The sequence below is a fragment of the Pipistrellus hanaki genome, assembly GCF_964339955.1.
Source record: "Pipistrellus hanaki genome assembly, chromosome: 5".
Lineage (NCBI taxonomy): Eukaryota > Metazoa > Chordata > Mammalia > Chiroptera > Vespertilionidae > Pipistrellus > Pipistrellus hanaki.
The window spans coordinates 83,959,398-83,980,866 of record NC_140507.1 but is presented as its reverse complement, the minus strand read 5'-3'; the positions used below and the strand labels follow the sequence as shown (position 1 = coordinate 83,980,866).

General features: G+C 56.6%; 1 protein-coding gene across 1 annotated transcript in view; it reads left to right on the top strand.

The window, feature by feature from the left end:
• Window positions 1-21,469, top strand: part of GFRA2 (GDNF family receptor alpha 2) — a 78,566-nt gene that overhangs the window by 6,072 nt on the left and 51,025 nt on the right. The window contains exon 3 of the mRNA XM_084883801.1: window positions 7,286-7,369. Coding sequence (XP_084739927.1) covers window positions 7,286-7,369 — 84 coding nt within the window. The remainder of the gene's footprint in view (window positions 1-7,285; window positions 7,370-21,469) is intronic.

Below are 21,469 nucleotides of genomic sequence, written 5' to 3'. Positions count from 1 at the left end.
GAGAGAAGGCAGGGTGGTGGGCGGAGAACAAGGCTGGAGCAGGGGTAAAGGGATGGGGAACAAACCAGGGACAGAAGGACCTATGACAGTCTAAGGCACATGTGTCAAACACAAGGCCCGCGGATTTAGGCTGGATTTTAGATTTTGGCCCTTTCTCTGATTGAGTTCGACACCCCTAGTCTAAGGGGTCACTGGAGAAGGTGAGGTAAGAGTCTCAGGCAACGGAGGAGTGAGAACAGGACAGAGAGACGGACTGGCCGTGTGCTTACAGAGCTGAGCTGCGAGCACACCAGCTCCTGCCACTCCCGCTGCCCGGGCACCCAGTGAGGGCTGTCCGTTCCTGCTCTCCCTGCTCCTAGGAGTTCCATCTTCAGTGGCTCCTGACCCTGTGGCTGGCTTAGGCACCTTCTGCAGGGCTTGGAGCAGGTCCATATTTCTCAGTAGGCCTGCCCCCAAGTCCCCAGGTAGAACCTGTAACACCTCCCCTCCCCCAACAAGGTCTACCTCCCCCATGTCCTCCCCCTGCAGATGGAAGGGAGGCGGATTTGCATATATTGCAGGAGGGTGGGCACCTGGGTCAGTCGTTCATTTATTAATCTAACAACTGTTTTCTGAGAGCTTACCACCCGGTAGGCATTGTGGACGGGCAGGTGCAGAAAAGTGAGGGCTTTCTGTCATTTGGGGTGTGAGCGCTGTAGGAAGTCCCAGTCGCTGTGGGAGTACTGAGGAGGGGTAGCTAACCTTTTGCTACCAAACCTTGGAGAGCCTTCCTGGAGGAGGCAGCCTCGCAGCTGAGACTAAAGAGTGAGCTGCAGTTACAGAATGAAGATCTGTGGGAGAGCGTGGGAGGTGCCGCCGGGAGGGCTGGGCAAAGGTGGCATGGGAGGGAGCTGAAGGGCGTATGGACCCACAGGTGACAGTATGCGGAGGGGGCCGTGGGGAGTGGGTGGGGTGAGGAGAGGTGGAGGGTACCGTTCTGCTGGGCAGCAGGGCGCCTGGACTGTGCTGGCGAGACCACCCTTGCGCTCTGCGTCAGGACGACGCTCATGTGGTTTCATGAAGCGCAGACTGAGAGACTGCAAGGCGCTGTGTGACACAGGCCCGGGGTCATGGTGGCCGAGCGAGGACAGGGCAAGAAGGAGGAGCTAAGGGCTGTTCAGGAGGCCGAACCCACAAGGGTTCGGGGAGGGAGCGAAGAGTCAAGGAGGTCGCCCAGTTTCTGTCTTGGGAGACTAGTGGGTGGGGGGTCCGGTGGCAAGAAGAAGTGAAGGTGTTGAGTGGGGGGAGGGCAGGGAGATGATGGATATTTGGGGGCATGTGCCTCTCCGTGGCCATGCCCTGCGGACAGCTGGCTGTGCAGGGCCGGAGCTCAGGTGGCAGAGGTTTTGGAATCGCCATGAGCCTGTAGGTGGGAACCAGGCCAAGGGAGGGGGTGCCATCTCCATGGGAGGACCAGCAACATTTCAAGATGTGCGGGGAGGGAGGGGGGGCCGGCGAGGGTGATGGAGGAGGCGGGGGATGGGTGGTGGGAGGGGGATAGACAAGGGGCAGCAGAAGACCAGGGAGGAGCTCCCTCTCGGAAGGAGGACTGCACCAGCCTCCAGCACGTTAGGTCCAGCAGCCAGCAGGCGGGAAAGGGACCCCTGGGCCCTGGGGTGAGCTTCTTAGGTGGCTGCTGGGAGCACACGCCTGGTTAGGGAGTGAGTGGGAGCTGGGAGTTACGGGTGATGAATGTGGACCAGCACCTCCTAGACTTTTGGTGTGAAGAGGATAGAACAACAAAGGACGACTTATTTTTTTTTAAGATGCAAGAAGGTTGGGCAGTTTAAATTCTAAAGCAGGGCAGTATGAGGGAGACGCGAGGTGAAGGAGAGAGGGGAGCTCTGTGGACAGTGCCTGGGAAAGGGGAGGAGTGGGTCCAGGGCCTGGGAGGGGTTAGTGTTAGAGGAGCAATCCACGTCCAGGTGCTGGAAGGAAGAAGGAAACAGATCAGGCATGGAGGCCGGATATCGAGGGGTTCCTGACCAGTGGCCAAGGTAGTTCAACGCTGATAGCGGTAAGCTGTGCCTGTAATTATTAATAGCACCAGCACCACTCACCACAGAGCGATTCCTTGTGAATCAGGTGGCCATTCCTCCCTTTCTAGCAACCTTGAGTTCTAGAACTAGAAGTGGGGCCGACGCACTGTGCTCTCTGAGAGACAGGGGCTGTCTGTGCCCCAGGCGGACTCATGCCAGCACAGCCAAGGGTTCGGCAAGCCTGAGCAGGGGCGACGAAGGACGGAGAAATGATAGACAAAGAGAAAAAGCTGGGTCTGGGTGGGTCTTCTGTGCCAGACTGCCGGCTTCGGCTTCACTTATAATCAGGGACAAACAAGGTAATTTACAATGTTCTTATAAGTTTCACTTGTTTTGGCAGCACTTGCTGCCTCTCCCACAGCCCACTAGCTACCTAGGAGAGATCTAGGGAGCAGAACTGATCAAGCTTAATTATGCTTAGAGGTCTGTGCCCTCCAAGCTGGGACTTGTTTGTGACTTTGCCAGCAGGTCAGTCGAGGCTTAACCCCATAACCGCTTCCTACTCTAGCGCACAGAAGACCAAGGTCCCTGATTTGGTGAGCTGGGTCCTTTAGTTTCTTGTTTCATTTCCAGCGGCCTTCCAGTTCAACCCCAGGGAGACTGGCAGTGGGTCGGGCGGGTGCTGCAGGACGCACGGGGAAGGGGACAGAACTGCCCGCAGAAGAGCCAGGTGGGCTGCCCAAGGCCTTCCCAGCGAGGGGCTCCCTCTGGGAGGGCGCTGGGCCCTGAGGTGTCTGAGGTAACAGTAAGCATATTTGGGAGCGTGTGCCTCTCCGTGGCCATGCCCTGTGGACAGCTGGCTGTGCAGGGCCGGAGCTCAGGTGGCAGAGGTTTTGGAATCGCCAGTTCAACCCCAGGGAGACTGGCAGTGGGTCGGGCGGGTGCTGCAGGACCCATCTTTATATTGCAGACGGCCCTGTGGTCTTCCAGGTTCTTTTGACCCAGGAATGTCTGGCTGGAGACAGCTCGCTTCCAAATCTTGAGCTGCTGATGGTTTATTTATTCAGTGAACATCTGTTAAGCGCCTACTGTGTGCTTCAGAGGGTGACAGAAGCCACAGTCAGTCCCTGTGCCTGATCCCTATGCCAGCCAGCCAGCCTGCCAGCCGGCATAGGGGCTGAGAGACCCTTCCCCTGGGCCCACTCTAGAAAAGCAGACCCCATGCTTGTCTCATTCCTCAGAACCCAGCCCCCTCCAGCGCCTCCCTCCTCCCTCAGGATTCTATAATCTATCCCCTCTCCCCCGGGTCTTGGGGCCCAGAGGTAGTTTCTGCTGAGAGCTGACCATGGGAAGCCTGGAGGGCTTTCAAGGGCTGGTAATGTTCCTGTGAGTAAGAGGAATGAGAGGATCTAGCTGACAGTTAATTATTCATGGTGTGGGGGAAGTAGTCCCCTGAGTACCTCCTCCCTGTTGCTGATAACATTGACTAACCTGGCTGGGTTCCTGGGGTGGGTGGGCGGATTGGGAGGGAAGAGGCCTGTGCAGGTCTGGGTTCTTGTCTTCTCCTTGGCCCCTGCTGGGGGTGAGAGTTCCCTGGAGACTTGGTCCCTCCTTCTCCCTCTGCCGAGGCCCAGGTCCTCGGCCAGTGGTGGTGGCAGGAATGTGGCCTCTGCTGAGCTCCTAGAGCGGGGGTGGGGACCTTTTTCCTGCCAAGGGCCGGTGGGATATTTATAACATCATTCGCAGGCCATGCACATTATCAGCTCGTACATCAGCCTGCTATATTTGGTCAAACATTTAATCAACTCCCCCCTAAGGCCTTGGTGAGTTGATTGAATGTTTAAAACCAGGGCCAGCCCAAAGGGTTTCTCGGGTCTTCCACGGCCCATGGGCCAGACGTTCCCCACCCCTGTCTAGAGAGTTCCATCCCCAAGGGAGATTCAGCCCCACAACCGTTTTGGTGGGGAAGCTGATGTGCAGGGAGGAGAGGTGTACCCAGGGCACACAGCCAGCTAGAGGAGGGGCAGGCCTGACTCCTTATGCAGCCCCTTTGCAGTGCCCAGGAAGTCCTGTGGCCTTAGGTCTGTCCTCCTTCCCACCACCATCACCACCACCACCATCACCACCACCACCGCCATCAACACCAACACCATCACCACCACCACTACCACCACCACCACCATCACCACCACGATCACCACCACCACCACCACCACCACTGCCATCACCTCCACCACCACCATCACCACCACCACCACTGCCATCACCTCCACCACCACCACCACCACCACCACCACCACCACTACCACTGCCATTACCACCACCACCGCCATCACCACCACCATCACCACCACCACCATGACAACCACCGCCACCACTATTGTCACGACTGCCATCATCACCATCACCGCCATCACCACCAACACCCCTGCCATCACCTCCACCATCACCACCACCCCTGCCATCACCACCACCACCATGACCACCACCGCCACCACTACCATCACCACTGCCATCACCACCGCCATTACCATCACTACCACCACCACCACTGCCATCACCACTACCACCACCCCCCCTGCCATCACCTCCACCATCACCACCACCACTGCCATCACCACCACCACCATGACCACCACCGCCACCACTACCATCACCACTGCCATCACCACCGCCATTACCATCACTACCACCACCACCACTGCCATCACCACTACCACCACCACCACTGCCATCACCTCCACCATCACCACCACCACTGCCATCACCACCACCACCATGACCACCACCGCCACCACTACCATCACCACTGCCATCACCACCGCCATTACCATCACTACCACCACCACCACTGCCATCACCACTACCACCACCACCACTGCCATCACCTCCACCATCACCACCACCATCACTACCACTACCATCACCACCACCACCACGACCACCACCGCCACCACTACCATCACCACTGCCATCACCTCCACCATCACCACCACCACCACTGCCATTACCACCACCACCACTGCCATCACCACCACCATCACCATCATCACCACCACCACCACCACCACCGCCACCACCACAAACACCACCACCACCACCACCACCGCTGGTATTTACAGGGTAGAGCTGTTGCTGTTGGACTTCTTGCCCGTTTCAAAGGTGACAGTGAAGTTCAGGGCCACCCTGGTCCTTCAGATGTGAGCAGCAGAGGCCTCTTCCACGGTCCTCCCAGGCCACGCCCAGCAACCTAATGCCCTGATTCTGCTTCAGTCTGACTGCCAGGACTCGGGTTTTCACCAGTGAATTCTGTTGCCCTAGAACCATGGTTGGCAAACTGCAGCTCACCAGCCACCTGCGGCTCTTTGGTCCCTTGAGTGTGGCTCTTCCACAAAATACCACAGCCTAGGAGATTCTATTTTGAAGAAGTGGCGTTAGAAGATAAACGTTTAAGTTTAAAAAATTTGGCTCTCAAAAGAAATTTCAATCATTGTACTGTTGGTATTTGGCTCTGTTGACTAATGAGTTTGCCGACCCCTGGTCTGGAAGAATGGACTCCTCCGGCCAGTCCTGGGAATAGGCCGTTTCCTCCCCTCTTCCCCCCGGAGTCCCTCCCAGCCAATCCTCCTGGCCGAGCTGTGCCCAGGCATGGTGCTGCACCCCATGCAGCCATGAAGGACAGGCCCTGCTCCAGGCGAGCCGGCCAGCTGGCGGGAGATGGATCTCCTTTAAGAACAGCTTGGTTTCAATAACACTTCGTTTTTGGAGACAGCGTTCATAATGACTCAATACGTGGACCCTGTCACCAACTGCTTGGGTTTGAAGTTTGACTCTGCCACCTTGCAGCTGTGTGGTCTTGGGCAAGTTACTTACCATCTCTGTGCCCCAGTCCCTATCCTTTTACAACAGGGAGACTGACGATGCCTGCCCCACAGGTAAACTTAAGAGGATTGAATGAGTTAGCACAGCAACTTTCAGTAGGACTGGCAGATGGGAAGCACAGGGTAACACTAACGTCATTTTCCTTACAAAGCCCTTCCTACGCTCTTACTCTTACGTTATTTGGCCTCAGCAGCGAGCACTGGCTGGCAGCCCCCCCACAGGGAGCTTCTCCAGGGCTGGTGGGTAGAGGGGAGGGCACAGACCACGCAGGCCCAGGGGGAAGGTGCGGCTGGAGACAGGCCTGAGGGGACAAGTAACGGTTGTGTGCTGTAGGGCCTGAGGGGTGGGTGTCCCACGAGGTGAAGTGAAGGGTGGGGCCGTCCCTCCAGGGGGAACACACTTCCGGTGTTGTCCATGGTGGGCCCCCTTTTCTGGAGTCTGCAGTATAGCACACAGGAGGCTTTGTTCCTAGTCCTGACTACGCCCCTAGTCCTGACCTCAGGGTGACCTCATGGGCTGGATTCCCACGTTTGGATGGCAGGCACCTTCCTGCAGGAGGTCCCCATGGATGCCGCCCACACGGAGGTGCCTGTCCATAGCCCAGGGCTCTGGGTAGGTGGGAGCTCACTGTGCGAGGCTGTGGGTCATCACTGTCTCTCTGCCCCTCCACTCACAAGAACAGCCCCTGCCCTAGTGATTATTCATGGCTTTCTTCTCACCATAACGTCTCCAGAGGCTGTGTCCTTCCCGTCGGGGCAGTGGCAGAGGGGGTGGGGTCTGATGACGTGGTAGGGGGTCTTTAGGGGAGCCCTGTGCCCCTTATCTCCTGTCACTCCCTTGCCTTGCCTTTCGCTGAGCTTCTGATGCACCCGAAGGTCCGAGAAGCCAGCAGGTGGAGGGGGCGGGGGCGCAGATATGTAGGGAGCCTAGGAGGGGGTCAAGCCAACAGGAGCTGGGGCCAGGCCTCCCTGCAGCAGACCTTGGGCCCTCTAGCCAGGTTCTCGGGCGTCACGGTGGGAAGTAGAGGTGCGATGGGAGAGGACGCTGGTGGGGGGGCTGGGAGACGGCAGTGCAGCTGCTGCCAGGAGGAGCTGTGTGATGGCAGGCAGGTTGCCTCACCTCTCTGGGCCACCGCCACCTGGCCTTCCCCAGGCGGTCACGGTCCCAACTTCCCAGGCCTTCTTTCCAGAGCATTCAGAAGTCCTTAGAGGTGGGCAGGTCATGCCGGGGCACGAGGGAGAGTTAGGCAGCCTGACCTGCTCTGGGGGTGTCCCCTCTGGCTGGAGGAAATCCCTGGTCCCTGTGACATTCCAGCTTTCCACTCACGACCTCCCCTTCCCTGTCAGCGGGGCCCCTGTGCCTGACTGTGATGCTCTCTCTTCCAGGGGAGGAGTTCTACGAAGCCTCGCCCTACGAGCCGGTGACCTCCCGCCTCTCCGACATCTTCAGGCTCGCCTCCATCTTCTCAGGTGAGCAGCCGGCTAGTGCCGGGGCCTCCCGGCTCTCGTCTGGTCCAGGGGCGGCAGGTAGCGGCCTGGGCTGGCTCGGAGCCTTGGCCTGTAGCACCGGCGAGCCCCCGACGGGCTCTGAGCATCAGACAGATAGATCCTCCTCTGGGAACAGGAGGCAGCACGCCTGCCCCGGGCTGTGCGGCAGTAAAGCGCTTATGGGAACTGCCTTGCTCGAGCCGGCCAGGCAGCAGGCCTCAGATAGGAAACCTGCTGTCACTCTCCTCTTCCTCACCTGGGGTCCCTCTTTCCAGTTTCCCAGCTCCTTTGTTCTCACTGTTCAAGCTCTTTGTGCCTCTGCTTCCTCAGCTGGGCAATGGGGAGCTACTACTAACCTTGAAGACGGGTGCGAGGTCCGAAACAGCCAGTGGTAATTAAGGGCTCAGTGTGCCGCTGGGTGAGCCTTCAGGAAGCGTTGGCCGTGGTGGTTGGCATTGGTGTCACTGCTGTCCGTTCTGCTGTGGGTTTCCCTCCCCCATGAGGGCTCTGCTCCTTGCACCTCACTGAGCGGCCTCTGAGGAACTGCTCTGAGCCCCACGAGGGGGAAGGACCAGGTGAAACTCCAGCTTTGCTCCCACATAGTGAGCTCCCCCCGTCCCCCCAAGGACATGTGTAGGAACCTGATGAGCTCTTTGGTCCTTTCTTCTTCTTTTTAAAATACATTTTATTGATTTTTTACAGAGAGGAAGAGAGAGGGATAGAGAGTTAGAAACATCCATGAGAGAGAATCATCTATTAGCTGCCTCCTGCACACCCCAACTGGGGATGTGCCCGCAACCAAGGTATATGCCCTTGACCGGAATCGAACCTGGGACCTTTCAGTCCGTAGGCTGATGCTCTATCCACTGAGCCAAACCGGTCTCGGCTGGTCCTTTCTTCTTCTTGTTCCTTCTGCCATCTGGGGGCCCAGTGGGCCCGGACAGTCTGCCCCTGCTTGGGCACTGGAGGACGGGGGGGGGGGGGGTGTGTGTGGCTTCCCATCTTGGAACTGCTCTGTGGGGCTGGGGTGAGCTCTCCTGGAGTCTCCTGGTGCTAGAAGGTGGCTGGGTGGCTGGGCTCCCTGGGATCCTGTGCCCGAACCCCTGTTTCCCAGGTTCCAGGGCTGGTTTTGTGGCAGGATTTGAAGCCTTCCTGGGACACATGTGCTGCCAGTTGAAAGAAGCAGTGCTCTAAATGGTGACACCAAAGACTAGTGAGCCCCCAAGCCCTTCCTTTCACATTTAAAAGAAAATATTTTATTGATTTTACACAGAGAGGAATTGAGAGGGATAGAGAGTTAGAAATGTTGATGAGAGAGAAACACCAACCAGCTGCCTCCTGCACAACCCCCACTGGGGATGTGCCCGCAACCAAGGTACATGCCCTTGACCAGAATTGAACCCGGGACCTTTCAGTCCGCAGGCCGATGCTCTATCCACTGAGCCAAACCGGTCCCGGCCCAAGCCCTTCCTTTCAAATGGAGGACTCTCTAGGACAATGTTGCTCAAATGTTTTCTCCATTATTAACCCCCTACGGAGAAAAATTCATTCTCTCTAACTGGGGACATACTTAGTCTGCTTGGGCTGCCATCACAAAATAGTGTGGACTGAGCAGCTTTGACAATATGAATGTGTTATCTTAACAGCACTGGGGGCTGGAAGTTCAAGACCAAGGTTGGGCAGGGCTTGGTTTCTGGTGAGCGCTCTCTCTTTGACTTGTGATGGCCACCTTCTTACTGTGTCTCACAGGGTGGGGTGGGACAGGAGAGTTGTTGGGGTGAGAGGGAAAAAGGGGGGGGGGGAGAGGGGTAGATCTTGTTATAATCCTCTCAGATTATAACCCCACCTTGATAATCTCATTCAACCTTTACTGCCCAAAAGCCTTCTCTCCAACATAGTCACATTGGGGGTTACTGCTCTTTAAGGGGCACAATTTAGTCCATAGCAAGTGCCAACTCAGGCAGGGCTGAGTTTTGGAGGACCACAAACCACAGCAATGTCTGTTTTGTTTTTGCCAAACCAAGAACCAATTTTTTTGTTTCCGTGAGGGTGACCCCATCCTCTCCTGTTGGGAATGCATATGTCCGGGATGGAGACAGGACATTATGCATGTGCCTGGTGAGAGAAGCCATGACACCCGTGAGAAGGCAGGCACTGGCTAAAGAGTGACTGTTTGGACATGCCCCAGGGCCTGGCGTTGGTGAATGGCACGGAGGCTGCAAAGGTGGCTGTGCGTTGAGCTCCCTGGCTGGGCTGTCACCATCAAAGCCCGCGGTGGGGGAAGGGCAGAGGTGTGGGACTCAGCAGGTTGTCTGGCTGCCTGTGGCTGTGGGCACTGTGGTCAGCTACAGGCCTTGCCAGTCCACATGGCTGCCCTGGGTGAGGGCTTGACCTAGGTCTCTCCCAGCACACATTTTGATTCTTACGTTTTCTGGTTCATTTTGGGTAGAAATCCACCTTGGACCACTCCTCTGAGACAGTGCTCAGGGGCACAGTTGTAGACGGAAGATGTCGTTAGCTTGTGGATGCCCTGGTGGGGATGCTCTGTGGGAATGCCCTGGCATACCCACTCCCCTCCCTACAGTAGCTCAGGCACCAGCTGAGGACTGCACGTGGGTGGGAGCCATTGGGTCTCACTCCAGGAAAGAAGTAGCTTCGGCTTACTCCCTGGGGGTTGAAGGTCAGACGTCCTCCTTTCGGTCCAGCCCCTGCTGCGCCCCGGGCTCACATTAAGTATCTCCTTAGCAGAAAATCTTTACGTAATGGACTTGACACTCTGTGGGACAAGGATGGTGACAAGATAAATGAGGAAATGACTAGGTCTGCAGCTCCATGAATCAGCTGCCTTCGCCCGCTGCCCTGGATACCTGGGCTCTGGGGACTGCTCCCGGGAGCGGGGCAGGGCTCCAGGGTCTGGAACGGCTCCCTCCTCACCACCCCCGGGGTGACGCTGCTCTACCCACTGCAGCCCCAGGGCTGGTGCATGGGCAGCTCTGTGTGGGGAGTCTTGGATGCATCGCTGGGTGAGGTGGCCCTGGCCTGGCCAGCCAGAAACCAAGCGGGCCAGGGTGGGCTCCGCAGAGAGGAGGCTGCTGGGTGGCCCAGGGCATTCTCTGCCACAAATCAATGGAAGGGCTCAGGCAGGTCACTTCTGCTCCTGACCTTGCATTTTCTTTCTGGAGGAAGAAGGCGTGAACTTAAAGCAGTGCTCCCAGCCTTTCCCCACCGGGGCACTCAGATGATGGCAGTGTTGTTGGCATACTGGGATGAGCAGAGCAGCTTGGAACTCAGCGATGGCGAGCCCCCGACAGGCTGCCCTGCCAGCAGAGGGGTCTGCGTCTGGGCCCACCTGCCACCTGCCTGTAGCTCGCTGGTGGGGAGGCCTGTCCTGGCGATCCAAGATGCTGCACGCATGCTCTGGGATGATAAGGCGGCTGCGTTAGGGCTGGGTGGAGCCCCTCCCACTTCCACATGCGCATATTTGGCCGTATGCTGCCCCCCGTTGGGTGGCTCTCCTCTGCCTCTCCCCCCCCCCCCACTGCCCCCAGTGGGGGGGCCTCGGACTATGAGAAGGAGGCCGCTATATCCTCCTCACTGCCTGAGAATTCAGGGCCCTGATGCAGGGTGTCCTGGGATGTGTGTTCTCCTTCTCTCTCACCTTCTCTCTCTGTCGGGGTTCTTGGAAAGTCCTCTCTGGGATTCTGTTGGCAGAGAAAGCTGCCAGGATTACCCAACCCTCTCTGATGCCAGAGGCCCTGGGGGCAGGGCTAGCCCTTCCCTCCTCCCCGCCCAGGGCAGACACAGGCCTTGGGCTCAGTGACTGGATCCGGGATTCCCGGTGTCCAGTGAGTCCCAAGTCCAAGGCCAGGGGAAGGGCAGGCTGGCTCCATCCCGAACCAGGGTGACGGTGATGTTGAGGGCATCCAGTGTCCTGCCCCAGCTTTGTAGATGATCAAGGAGAGCCCACAGAGGAGGACTGAGGTTTGTCCTCTTTCTAGCAATTCCAACTGCCCTTGGAAACGTGAACTGGCGTGTTTACTGTGCCTGGTGCGTGGGAAGAGTGTGTGGGCCTCGAGCCACGCGGCGCTGGGTCTGAATCCTGATGCCTCCGCTGAGGGCTGTGAGGTCGTGGCCTCATGGTGGCCGTTCAGAGCTGGATTGCCTATGTTTGTCCAGTGGGAGGGTGGCACCTGCTCACAGGGTTGGTAAGGAGGATTCTGTTGAGAATGGATGCAGGGAGAGGGACGGTGAGTCATACTCTCTCTGCCGAGGATGTTCAGTCCAGGCCGGGTGCCTTCTGGAGAGGACTCAGGGGTGAAGGAGCTGAAGTTGGGAGTCCCTCTGTCCCTGAGTCCCTCTGTCTGTGACCTTGGGAGTACTGGATCACAGCTGGTTTCTTTCATCTGGGAGGCAGGAGAGGCTGGAATAAGGTGGGGAGGAGAAAAAGGCTTCTCAGGGAAAGAAGAGGTTGTCCAGGCAAAGAGAAGTCATGGAGGGGCCATGTGGGGAGTGAGGAGAGCAGAGATGCCCTGTCCACCCGGAGGCCTTCCCGGTGAGGATGAAGGGCTCGGGCAGGCCAGGCAGTGGTTTTCCTCCCAACCATGGCCATGCCTAAGGGACGGGAGGAGTGACAGGCAGGTGGCCGGCTGGGCTGTCAGCAGGCGCTGCCTCTGCATTCTTGGTGAGGGGCGGGCCTCTGCGTTGCATGTGAGCATTTCCAGATGCGTGGGCACGGAGCATGTTTATGCAAACATGTCCTTTCCTTTCTGTAGCTGGGAGGGAGCTCAGAGATCACGTAGGCTTACCCCTGCCCCTGACAGAAAAGGAAACTGAGGCCCCGAGAGAAGGTACAGAGATGGAGGTTCAAATCCTGGCTCTGCCCTGCCCGGCATGTACCTGCACAGGTGCCTCACCTCGAAGCCCCGTTTCCTCTTGCAGGACACGGGCAGGGAGGACAGCTTGCCCTCCAGGGTTTGTGAGACTAAGTGAGTACTCGGGGTGCTGGCCGGTGCCTGGAAACTGCACTGAGCTGCCCCGTGAAGACCCCCTGCAGAGGGATCTCCCAAGCCAGTGGTTGGCAAACTGCAGCTTGAGAGCCACATGCGGTTCTTTGGCTCCTTGAGTGTGGCTCTTCGGCAAAATACTACAGCCTGGGCGAGTGAAGAAGTGGTGTTAGAAGAAGTTTGAGTTTAAAAAATTTGGCTCTCAAAAGAAATTTCAATCGTTGTACTGTTGGTATTGGGCTCTGTTGACTAATGAGTTTGCCGACCACTGTCCCAGGCGGAAGGCAGGCAGGGCCGGGCCGGCCTGGAACGCAGTGTTAGGGAAACAAATGCTTGGTGATGGGTGGCTGCCTCCCACCTGTGAGAGCGCTGGCTGGGGCTGCAGTGGGAGGCCCTTGGGTGATTTTTGGAGACAGTGGGTCCCCAGGGCTCCCGCTGAGCTGCTGTGGCCTGTGTTGGCCACTGTGACCGGGTGAGGGCACATGAGGCTGGCGGGAGGCTGGGCTCAGGCACTCCTCTGGGCTGGAAGAGGAAGAGATGGGCGGTGTCTGCCTCAGTTGGCCAGCGAGCCTCCGGAGCGGCCCAGCTTGCTTGGCTGAGCCAGGAGGGGCCCAGAGCTGTTCTTGTTGTAGGCTCTGGTGGCCCTTTTCCGGGGCTCAGGACAGGAGGGAGCCCTACCCTGTCACAAAGTCCTGCAGATGGCCCCTGAGAGGCAAGCACCACCTGCCCCGTGGTGCCTCAGCCTTACCCCGCATCTCAGAGGTCGCTCTCGCTGTGGGGACGTGGGACTGCGGTGTGGGTCTCTCTGTCATTTCTGTGCCGGACTGCAGCTCGATGGGGCATCCTGGAACAGTGGTGGGCGTGGACCCCGAGGCCTGCTGTCCTAGCTGTGAATCCTGGGCTGGCCCTCCAAGCTGGGAGACCCCGGAGGGGGGGTGTCATGACCCCCTGCATTTCACTTGCTTACCTGCAAGAGTCTGCGCTGGGGCACAGGACCATCTAGTCGGTGGCCATGGTGGCATCGGGGGTTGCTGGGGGCCAGTGGTTCAGTGTGAGGGGTCACAGCTGCACAGGAGGAGTGACGAGGAGGCCCAGGCAAGTCTGAGGTGTCCTGCGAGCTGCGAGGGCTGCTTCACTGGAGCAGCTGAGGTTTAGAGCGGGGTCCCTGGCCAGGTGCTCCCACGGGAGAGGCTGTGTCTGGAGGTCCCTGTTTTGTGCAGTAAATGGCGAGTGCTCAGGGAGGTCCCCATAGGACACAGCTTTACAATGAGCCAGGCCCTGTCCTCACTCCTCATTGTCCACGGAGCTGGCAAACACCCACCTAGACACCCAATAGATGGTTTATTGGTGGTGGCATAGACAAAAGACTGCCCCCGGAGTCCAGGGGGCGCTGCAGTGGGCAGTGGCTGGGAAAGTCCTGGGAGAGGAAAGAGTGGGATCTGGTGGGACCAGGGCTAGGAGGCCTGGGCAAGCTCCTCCCAGGGGCAGGTGGGGAAGGCCTGGGTCCAGCCCAGCTCTGCTGGCTGCCTCAGGCCTTCCCTTCCCTGGCTTCCCTGAGGGGTGTCTGAGTCTTGGAGCCCCAGCCCTCCTGCCTTGGTGGCTGAGCAGATGGTGAGTGAAGGCTTCCTGGTTCAGTAGGCTCAGTAGGTGGGCTGGGGCCTCTGGGAGAGCCTGCTGAGGCAGCCCGGAGGAGGCGGGGGCTGGAGGTGGAGGGCAGGGAGGAAGTGAAGGAACGGCAGACAGCCTCCCTCCCTGCCCCCTGCACCGTGGCTCCCTCTGCGATAAACTGCTTATCCTCAGGTTGTCTCCCTGAGCCGAATGCAGAAGCGTGTTATTTAAATTTCAAAATCTCATTCTTCTCCTTACAGCTGTCAGAGGCTCTGAGCATCAACAAAAATTGGGCTTTCGCTGCAGCTCCGTCACCTCTTACCCCCCCCCCCCTTTCTGGGAAGACATCTGATGGCCAAGGGGAGGGCGTGGGGCGGGGGAGGACTCTGGGGACAAGGAGAAGTGAGGTGTCTGGTGGATGGGCCAGGGGACCGGGACTCTCGCCCTGCTGATCAGCAGTCAGGAACGAGTGGGAGGAGGCCAGCTTCCCCATCGTGGGGTGCCATGGTGTCTGGGGAACTGGGGGAGTCTGCAGTCCCCCCTCATCCCCTGCTCCCCCTCCCATCAATGGTGGGACCCCAGGCTCCTGTCAGTGCCTAGAGGAATTCGCTCCTGCTGAGGTGTGGGTGGGTGTTGGTGAGTCCATGTCTGGTTGCCTTTGTGTGTAAGGAAGAAATTGTGTGTAAGGAGGAAATTGTGTATAAGGAAGAAATTGCTGTGAAAAGAAAAGGGGGAGAACAAAACTTAACCCCAAACAAGGCTTTTTAACGGCAGAACCTCAGGTGTCATAGCTGGTATGAGGTTTTGCGGGGGAGGTATTTTTTGGTACCTTCCGACTGCATCTTCCAGGCAGCTGCTTGCTGGCTCCCCTGCAGGATACAGAACAGGCTGGGCCGGCAGGCGTGGGTGCTCGGAGCTGGCCTTCCTGCGCCGAGAGCCAGGAGCGCCTGGCCCAGCTCCGCAGGTCCTTTCCCAGAGTGTTTGCCCCTGACATAGCCTCGAGCTGCATTCACCTTGTTTGTCCGATAGGAGCAGGGCTTAGATAACAGACCCAGGAATGCCCCTCTTCCCAACCCCTCCTCCCAACTCCTCCCAATTGTCCTCTCAGACACAGTCTGGGCAGCACAGACTGTGTCTGAGAGGGCAGTGTGTGTATGTGTGTGCAGGGTGTAGGTGGAGAGTATAAGTGGGTTTGGTACATGCTCTGGTAGTGTGTGTGGTCGTGTGTGTGTGGTGGTGTGTGTGTGGTTTTGTGTGTGTCTATGGGATGGTATGTGTGTGTGGTGTGTGTGGGGTTGGGTGTGCTTATGTTTTTTTTCTTGTATTGGGGTGCTGGTGTGTGTGAGAGTTGGTGTGTGTGTGTGGTGGTATCTGTGGTTTTGTGTATGTGGGATGATGTGTGTATGTGTGTGATATGGGTGTGGTATGTGTATTGGGTATGTGTGTGGGGTTAGGGTCAGGGGTGTGTGTGTGTGTGTGTGTGTGTGTGAGAGAGAGAGAGAGAGAGAGAGAGAGAGAGAGAGAGAGAGAGAGACTGTCCCTTGTGTGCCATGTGCTGGCCTAGGTGAGGATACGTCCATGAACAAGACAGAGGAGTCTTGTTCTCTTAGAGCACATGTGTCAAACACAAGGCCCGCAGGCCAAATCCAGCCTGCCAGGCCTTGCAATGTGGCCCGCACCGCGCTGTCATCACTGCACTCCGCTGTCAGTTTATGACATTGTCAGTTTATGACTGTTCAGTAAACCATTCGGCCCGCGATTTAGGCTGGATTTTAGATTTTGGCCCCTTCTCTGATTGAGTTCGACACCCCTATCTTAGAGCTTAGGTTTGATTCGCCTGAGACAGATAAAAGCAGAAAACAACACAGGTGTAACCTAGTGATGAAAGCTAAACAGGGAAATAACATCAGGTGACAAAACAGGTGGTGGGTGCTCTGATTGGGAATGTCAGAATGTGCCTCCCAGCCGTGGGGAGGTGCGGGGACTGCAGAGGGAGCAGCTTGGCATGGAGGCGGGACTTCAGGCAGAGGGCGTGGCTGGGGACCAGGGAATGGGGTGGAGGCCTTGGTTTGGGAGGTGGGCAGGGAGGCGGACAGGGGCCGGCCTGTGGATCCTGGGCCAGATGCTGCAGGCGAGTGGCAGAGTTTGGATTTCACTCTAAGAGTGATGAGAGCCCCGTGGAGGGTGTAGACACTTGAGTAGCACAGTGCGAATTACGAATTTGCAGTTTGGTGGTGGGCTAGAGGCAGGAACCCCAGGGAGGAAAAAACGACACAGAGATGGCGGCGGGGAGAAAGCTCGCCATGAGGTGCCCCGTGGCCACTGCTTTTAAACTCAGTATGCTAAATGGCCAGCCACCAAGGTTACCAAGTTTATTGATTTACCAAAATTGGTTATTTTAGAAGCTTCTAGAAATTTACGTTGAATGGTGTTCATGGGCTTCTGCAGATTTTTCCAAGTGGTTTTCATCGCTAAATTTTAAGGTATAATTGAGGTTTTGGAGTCATAATTGATGTAGACATCTAGAGGCAAGAAAATATATATTCATTATCAGTAAACAAAATTAGTTTATGATTGGTGCCTCCAGTGCTAACGTCCATTCATGCAAATAAAAAAGGGGGATGAGCCCTAGCGGGTTGGGCCTGTGGATTGAAGGGTCCTGGGTTCCATTCTTGGTTGCAGGCTTGACCCCTGGCCCTGGTCAGGTGCCTGAGGGAGACAACCCATCGATGTGTCTCTCTTGTATCGATGTTTCTCTCTCTCTGTCTTTCCCCTTCCCTTCCACTCTCTATAAAAGTCAGTGGAAAAATATCCCTGGGTGAGGATTAACAACAACAGCAAAAAAATGTGGATGAAGGATTTAGCATCACATCAATAGGAAATGCCTCAATTTTGGTTTTAAATACAACAAAATTAAAGATGATATACCATTGTGGGGATTGCTGTGCAAATGCTTAAAATCCTAAATATTAAAAAAGCTAATCACCCAAACTATATTTAAAAAGACAGAGAGCCCTCCAAAGTGGGTGAAGGAGTCCATTCAAATGTTAAAGGATGACATTTTAATCGGTAAAAACCCAAAATAAGACGAATATGCTTTTTGAAGAGTTAGAGAAAGAATGCTGACAAGTGGTTAACACTTGACAAAATGTAAAATGGTATTAAAAGGTAATTGATTCCCCCCCCCCCCCCCCCCGAATTGATTTTCAATGAATTTGCCATTCATCAGATTGACCTTTGCTGGCTTGGCCTGCTTCCAAGATGCCCTGGAGGGTGGGGGTGGCTGGGGCTGTATGGGGCTGGAGGGGAGGGGAACGTTCGGGGAGAAGTACAGGATATCAGGGAGCCTGGACTACACCCTGGTCCAGGGGATCCCTGGGCCTGGAGTGAGGACAGAGGCCGGGCAGGCCAGGCGTGCTGGGGCTGGCTGGCTGCCTCCTGGGGAAGCTGCAGCAGTGCTTTGTGCCCCGGCTCCTGGCCATCCAACGTGAGAAAGACCCCCGTCCCCGCTCCCTTAGGCTTCCTGGATGAGCAGAGGGAGCTCGGAAGGCCGCCTCTTGCTCACCTTGCTCACCTGTGGGAGGACTGGGACTTCTACCTTTCGAGGTGTGGTATGGGGGCGCTGGAGCAACAGGCACACGGGGCTGCCTCTGCTAGCAGGGCCACGAGAAAACCAAGAGATGGAGCAGAGGGTCTCCCTGCCGGGACACTCTCTCTCAAAGAGCATCTGAGGCCCGCGTGAGGCTGGACACCGCGTGGGCATTTTCACCTACGTTTCTCAGTGTCGTCGTCAGCGTGGTCCTGAGGGTCGGCCGGGCAGGTGTTGTATCCCTGTGATGCAGACGAGGAACGCAAGCTCAGAGGTTGCACACCTGTGCATGTGCGCTTTGCTGGTGGTGGCTCGCCTGCCAGGCCACTGCTGGGCCAGAGTCCCTGCTCCTGACCACAGGCCCGGCCTGGAGCAGGCAGAGGGGTGCCTGTGAGGCAGGGAGGGGCCTCGGACCAGGGGAGCGTGTCCAGCGTCACTTGATTGTACTGTCACCAGCACTAGAATGGGAGCGGAGGCAGTTCTCTTTGCTTCTCCAGCGGGCTTCACTCAGTGGGTGCTGAGGAGGTATATGCATCCTGAGGGAGGGCTGGGCATGGGTGGGCGCTGGGCCCTCGCTCTTCCTCCCGCCTTCTGCCTTCCTTGCGCCCTATTAGTGTCTGCTCACTCTGTACCTCGTTGTTGAATGCTCACCCTTATGACCCTCATGATCTAGACAGAATTGACGGTCCTCCCCCCTTTTTGAAGCTCTTGTCTTGGCTTTCATGACCCTGGGGTCTCCCGATTTCCAGCAGCTCATGCTCCACGCCTTCTCCTTCCCACCAAGTGGTGGCCCCTGGAGCTCTGTCCTGCCTCTCCCTCCCCTCATTTAGTTCTGTAGCTTTAAATGGCTTCTAGTCAGTGAGGCTCGGCTGATGTCTGTAGCTCAGACACCTACTGAACGCCAGACTCTGTCCCTCTGCCTTTTCAGCATCTTCACTGGGACAACGAACGGGTGTCTCAAACTTAAGTCGACACAGGAATATCCATTTAGTCTGCCCTCCTTCTCCCCAAACCTTCCTGTTTCACAAGACGATTCCATCATCCTGGTGCCCAGGCCACACCCTTGAGTTCTCTCTCTTTTCTCATTCAGCAGCTAACCTACCCATTTGGCTTTATCTCTAAATACAGGGTAGGGAAAAAGTAGGTTTGAAGCTGTTCGTATGGAAAATAATACAGTAATCCCACATAGTAAAAGGTTAATATGCAAATAGACCAAATGGCGGAATGACTGGTCGCTATGATGTGCACTGACCACCAGGGGAAGTTCAACGCAGGAGCTGCCCCCTGGTAGTCAGTGCACTCCCACAGGGGAATCACTGCTCAGCCAGAAGCCCTGAGCAGGGCTTACCGCTTGCGAGTGCAGTGGCTGTGGTGGGAGCCTCTCCCGGATCCACGGCAGCACTAAGGATGTCTGGCCTAAGCTGTCAGTCAGACATCCCCTGAGGACTCCCAGACTGCGAGAAGGCTCAGGCCAGGCTGAGGGACGCCCTCCCACCCCCTCGCCTGCACAAATTTCGTGTACCAGGCCTCTAGTTAATAAATAAGGACAAGACAAGAATAAACTCTGTGTCTTGCATACTCACAACTGTAAACATACGTTTGCCTCGTCCTGTGCATGCAGAATGGGCTATTTTTGCCCTCTCTGCAGCCACCTCTCCTCCAAGTACCACCATCTTCCTCCAGCTATTGCAGCAGTCCTTAGCTGGCTTCCTCTTTATTCCGGACCCCTCGTGTATCCTCAGTCTTCCATGTGTTTGCAAGCAGACACCCCTCCTTGAAACCCTCCAGGAACTCTGCATCTCAGAGTAACATCTGACGTTCCTACCCCACCCTGCAGTTCCCACGTGATCTACCCTGACCCTCCTCTTCCCTTCGCTTCATTCAGGAAGCTCCAGCCGCCTTTCCCTTCTGCCTGTGAACATGCCGAGTCCTGGCTGTCTCAGAACCTTTGCACATGCTCTTCCTGTTGTTTGGGATTTTCCTTCCTAGGACAGGCCCTCCCTCATCCTGCCAGTCACTGTTTTCTGAATTCCCTTACTGTATTTTCTTCACCGTATGTATCACACTTTAGATTGCCTTATTAATTTGTTGTTTTGCTACCAGTTTCTTCTCATGGGAATGAAAGTTCCTGGTTCCGTCGTTGTAGCTTGCAGCTGGATTTCTAGGGCATGTAGTTAGTACGTGAAATCTGCTGACTGACAGCTGTTTGACTGGCTGCTAACTGACAGCAATTTGGGTGCCGTGTACGGAGGCAGGTATGGTATGAGCTCTGCCTGTATGTGTATGCTGCTGTGTGGATATTGGCTGTTTTGGCAATTCTCTGCTAGCAAGGTCCTGAGAAAACCAAGTCACTTCCGTGTGTGTGTGTGTGTGTGTGTGTGTGTGTGTAGGGAAGGTGGGTAGGCAGGTAGGCAGGGGAGTCACAAATTGTAGGAGACCAGGTAGTTTGAGGAGGGGACCTGAGACCCAGGGAGAATCAGGCCTGTCAGGGTTTCACAAGCTGCGAGAGGCAGAGACGGGAGGTGGGCCCAGGTCTCTGGCTCCCACTTCCGTGGAAGAGCTGCCGAGCATGGCCCTGGACCCAGGGTTGCAGCTGGACACGGGGTGAGGGGCAAGGGACCAGGCTGGCAGGTGTCGGGAAGGGGAGTTGACACACCCGCCCCACTGGCTCGGGAGTGTCTCTGATACCGTTCCTGCTCCTGTTGTGGCTGGAAAGTCTACCTTGATCCCCCTCTAGGTCACCCCCAGGGGCAGGCTCTGGTGACCACACAGACCGCCTTCTTCAGAGGGTGACTTGGTAAGCTGTGTGCGGGGCGGGGTGTGCATGTTTGGGGAGCTCGGCCTCTCCTCTAAGTCATTACTTCTCCAGCATTGGAGGGGCACCCCAGAACTGGGGGGAGCCTGGGAAATCCAGGGTCCTGGGCTCCAGCCATGGAGCTCCCGACACAGTGAGCTAGTTGGGGGGGTGGTTTGGGGGGAGGGGGGTTCTGTGCATCCGTGTGTAAGAGGCAGGTCTAGCACATCACAATGCACCACCATTTAAGAGCCTTTACTGTATATCAGTCAGTTCCCTTCGAGTGCATGTGCATGGCTGGCCATTCTCATGAGAATACATATGTGTGTTTTAAAAAATATATATATTTTATTGATATTTTACAGAGAGGAAGGGAGAGGGATAGAGAGCTAGAAACATCGATGAGAGAGAAACATCGATCAGCTGCCTCCTGCCCACCCCTTTACTGGGGATGTGCCTGCAACCAAGATATATGCCCTTAATCGGAATCGAACCTGGGACCCTTGAGTCCGCAGGCCGATGCTCTATCCACTGAGCCAAACCAGTTTCGGCCATATGTGTGTTTGAGTACATTGGGACACATATTAGAAAATTCAGAACTAATGTAGATCTTATCACTTAGGACAAATCTAGGTGGGTGTAGAAACATTTAAAAACATTTGAAAAATGAATAGGCGATGCCGGGAGGACCAGAGCTCGCTGTGTATCCAAGGAAAACCTTGGATATTCAGTTTGAAGTTCTAGGGCAGCACTCAGGATGGAAGCAGGGGGGTGGGTGAGGCTGGCTGGGGGGAGGCAGCCCCTCTGTTGGTGGTTGTCTGTCTCCTCCCCTCCCTGCCCCCCACCCTACACTCACCCAGGGAGAGAAATGGAGGGGATGAAGAAGCCAGAATGAGTCCCCAGGGGGCTGGAGCTGGTGAGTTTTGGAAAGTGCCAGGTGTGGTTAAGCCCCGCCTCACTCTCCTGGGGCAGCTGTCACCATTCACTCCCGGGCTGAGCCTGCCCATCTGGCCGCTGTCAGCTGGCCTGGAAAACCCTGGAAAACCCGTGTGGGGAGCAGTGGGAAGGAGCCCCGAGGGTGGGTCTGT